Source organism: Aplysia californica, unplaced genomic scaffold (genome assembly GCF_000002075.1).
Source record: "Aplysia californica isolate F4 #8 unplaced genomic scaffold, AplCal3.0 scaffold00515, whole genome shotgun sequence".
In the NCBI taxonomy this organism is placed as follows: domain Eukaryota; kingdom Metazoa; phylum Mollusca; class Gastropoda; order Aplysiida; family Aplysiidae; genus Aplysia; species Aplysia californica.
The window spans coordinates 269,404-272,316 of record NW_004797785.1 but is presented as its reverse complement, the minus strand read 5'-3'; the positions used below and the strand labels follow the sequence as shown (position 1 = coordinate 272,316).

The 2,913-nt window shown below is 41.6% G+C and overlaps 1 protein-coding gene across 1 annotated transcript in view; it reads right to left on the bottom strand.

Moving 5' to 3' along the window:
- LOC101858054 (E3 ubiquitin-protein ligase RNF123) overlaps positions 1–2,913 on the bottom strand; it is a gene marked incomplete in the record, with an annotated part of 58,083 nt that overhangs the window by 9,369 nt on the left and 45,801 nt on the right. Inside the window, 1 exon segment of the mRNA XM_035971827.1 lies at positions 2,713–2,852. Within this exon segment, the coding sequence (XP_035827720.1) occupies positions 2,713–2,852 (140 nt within the window).

Below are 2,913 nucleotides of genomic sequence, written 5' to 3'. Positions count from 1 at the left end.
TTGTTGTTGTTGTTGTTGTTGGTGGTGGTGGTGGTGTTGGTGTTGGTGTTGGTGTTGTTTTTGTTGTTTTGGCTCCGCCGATATGTGACCGGTTGTCGCTTCTATTCATTTGTTTCCTTTTTTGTGACCGCTGTGCGAGTGGTTGGAGGGTGTCACTGCTAGTGCTAGGTCCTACCTCTTGTCTTTCTCTCTGCTGGGTTCTGTCTGTGTGTGTGTGTGGTTGGCATGGAGGGTGTCACTAGTAGGTCCTACCCTTTGTCTTTCTCTCGTTGGGTCCTGTCTGTGTGGGTGGTTGGAGGGTGCCACTAGTACGTCCCACCTCTTGTCTTTATCCCGGTTCATTCTATCCGTCCATATGGCTTTTCCCTTTGCCACCCTGTTGCCGTGGGTGGTTGACGGGTGCCCTGGTGTGGTTTGCTCCTTCTTTCCTATAAAACCTATCGTCCTTTAAATTATCTCCCCTCCCTCTTTGTGTAGGTTACTCTCAAGTAACACCTCTTATCTTCGGAACTTATATGACTTTACTGTGTTGCAAGTGCCATAAAACACTTACTAGAACTCTCTGTGGCCGTTGTGGTGTCGGTCTGTTGCCAGGGTTGGTGCTGTAGTGGTTAGAACATTCACTACGGATAGCGGCTAGACGTGAGATCCGTTTGCGCGTGTGTATTGGGATTTTTAAAATACTATTTTGGTGTGGGGTGGCTTTGGAGGGTGGGGAGAGGGGGGGGTCATGGTTATACCAACAACGGGAAGGCGAAACAAAGGAGAGGGAGAGAGAGAGAGAGAGAGAGAGAGAGAGAGAGAGAGAGAGAGAGGGTAGTTTACGGTTAGGTGAGGAAGAGAAGGGTAGTGGTGGTTTGGGGGATTGGGGTTGAGGTGTGGGGAGAGGAGGAGACAATTTGAAACCTAATTATTAAGAAAGATAGTAATTTAACTCATTCGCTATGCCGAGCCGTGGGGGGCGGCGCGGCTAAAGTGCTGTCAGTACGCTAAGCCGCCCCCGGCGGCTCGAGAACCGATCTTCAATTTTAGCTTAGATTCTATTCCAATCCACATATCCATGTTAAAATAAAGGTCATAATTTAAAGTTGACTTCCGGGTCAAGCGTTTCCACAGAAAATCGGAAGTTTTGATTCAGTTTTGAAACACAATTTCGAAGTTTATGCGACTTTGTTTTATCGCGACGCTCAAATTATAGCCCAGACCCCAGTCTTACTACTTTTACACAACAAAATATATCATTATTTTGCACAGTAAAGAAATGTAGGACTATTCTTTAGAATATTGATACAATTGGGCTCAAATTGCCATTGCTCTGTTATTAAGAAATCAATATTTTTCAGTGCTAGATCTAGATCTAAATTGTCAAATAATTTTTTCTCTCCCAAAAATCACAATCTTTTTGGTGAAATTACACAAAAAGTAACACTCGAGACATGTGTAGGTTTATTCCAAATGCAATTCGGAATAATTCCATATACGATATGAGTGGGGTTTTTTTCTGTTTGTGAATGCATCTTGTCCATTTTTCAAGATTATTGAAAAATTATTGTTTTTTCAATATCGGATGTTATGATCCAAATGTACAAATATTATGGAATGTATGTAAACAACTGCAAATTTTTCAATATTTTCCAGTTCTATATTCATTTATGGTTATTTTGATGCATCATTTGACTTGGTGCAAAAATATTTTTTGAGTTTCACCGAAGATGATTAATTTTTTATTTTCAAATTTTATCCGCATTCAAGCAAAATGTGTTGCATAATCGCCTCTTACAGGAACCAAAGTTGAAAAACGCAAAAATAAACATTACAGATGTATTCTACAAATCATACTGAAAATTTCGGTGCATAATATGTTAATATTTATTTGAATTTGAGACCCCAAAGACCTTTGAAATGCACACTAGTCATCATCTCATTTCCCCTTCCCGAAAAAAATTCGTCCACAAGCCGAAAATAATAGGAAGCGAATGAGTTAAACAACAACCCCCCCCCCCCAAAAAATAATCTCGAACTACTTTTGCTGATGGTTAAATTTTGCCCTGGACAGAAAAAAGATACAAAATTTCTTCAATGGTGGACCTAGAAAACTAGCGGGCTGAGAAAAGAAAGAGTATAAGTTCCTTAACGGTGGTTGGCGCGTGCTCTGGTGTGATCTGCTCTTTCTTTCCTAGCAAACACCTACAGTCCTTATCTCCCCTTCTTTTTCTCTCTGTTTGTTACTTTCTAGCCAAACCTCTTATCTTCGGCACTTATACGGTCGCTTTTAAGCACAAGGGGGAAATCCCAAAAAATGCTGTTTAGAGAAAAAGGAGTTAAAGTTTTTGCCCCTTGCTCAGTTTCTTTAAAAGACAAGGAGAGTCTTCTCTATAACCAAAAAAATGTATACACCAATGAAACCAAACTTTTTCTTTAGGTAGGAAAATGTCCTCTTTTGGTGTAGGTCAAGATTTCTGGAAATCCAGGAAATCTGGGTTATAGCCCGCTTGTCCTTGAAAGCGACCAAATGACCTGTTTGTGTAGCTAATACCGTAAATCTCTCCGACTAAAACTAGAAAAAGGTCCGGTCCGTACCTCCTGTATTATGCCTCTATAAATAAATTATTGATGGTCCGTACCTCCTGTATTATGCCTCTATAAATAAATTATTGATGGTCCGTACCTCCTGTATTATGCCTCTATAAATAACTTATTGACGGTCCATACCTCCTGTATTATGCCGACAAACTCTGAAAAGGACCAGTTGAGCTGGTTCATCAGAGAGTCGAGGAACTTTGTCGAGCGCGCTTCCTCGTCTAGCAGGATCTTGGCCAGGAGCGATTGGAACTCTTGGGATGGGCATGGTTCTGGGAGAGGGGGGTGGATGGGAGAGGGAGAGATGGGGGGAGAGGGTGGAAGGAGAGGGAA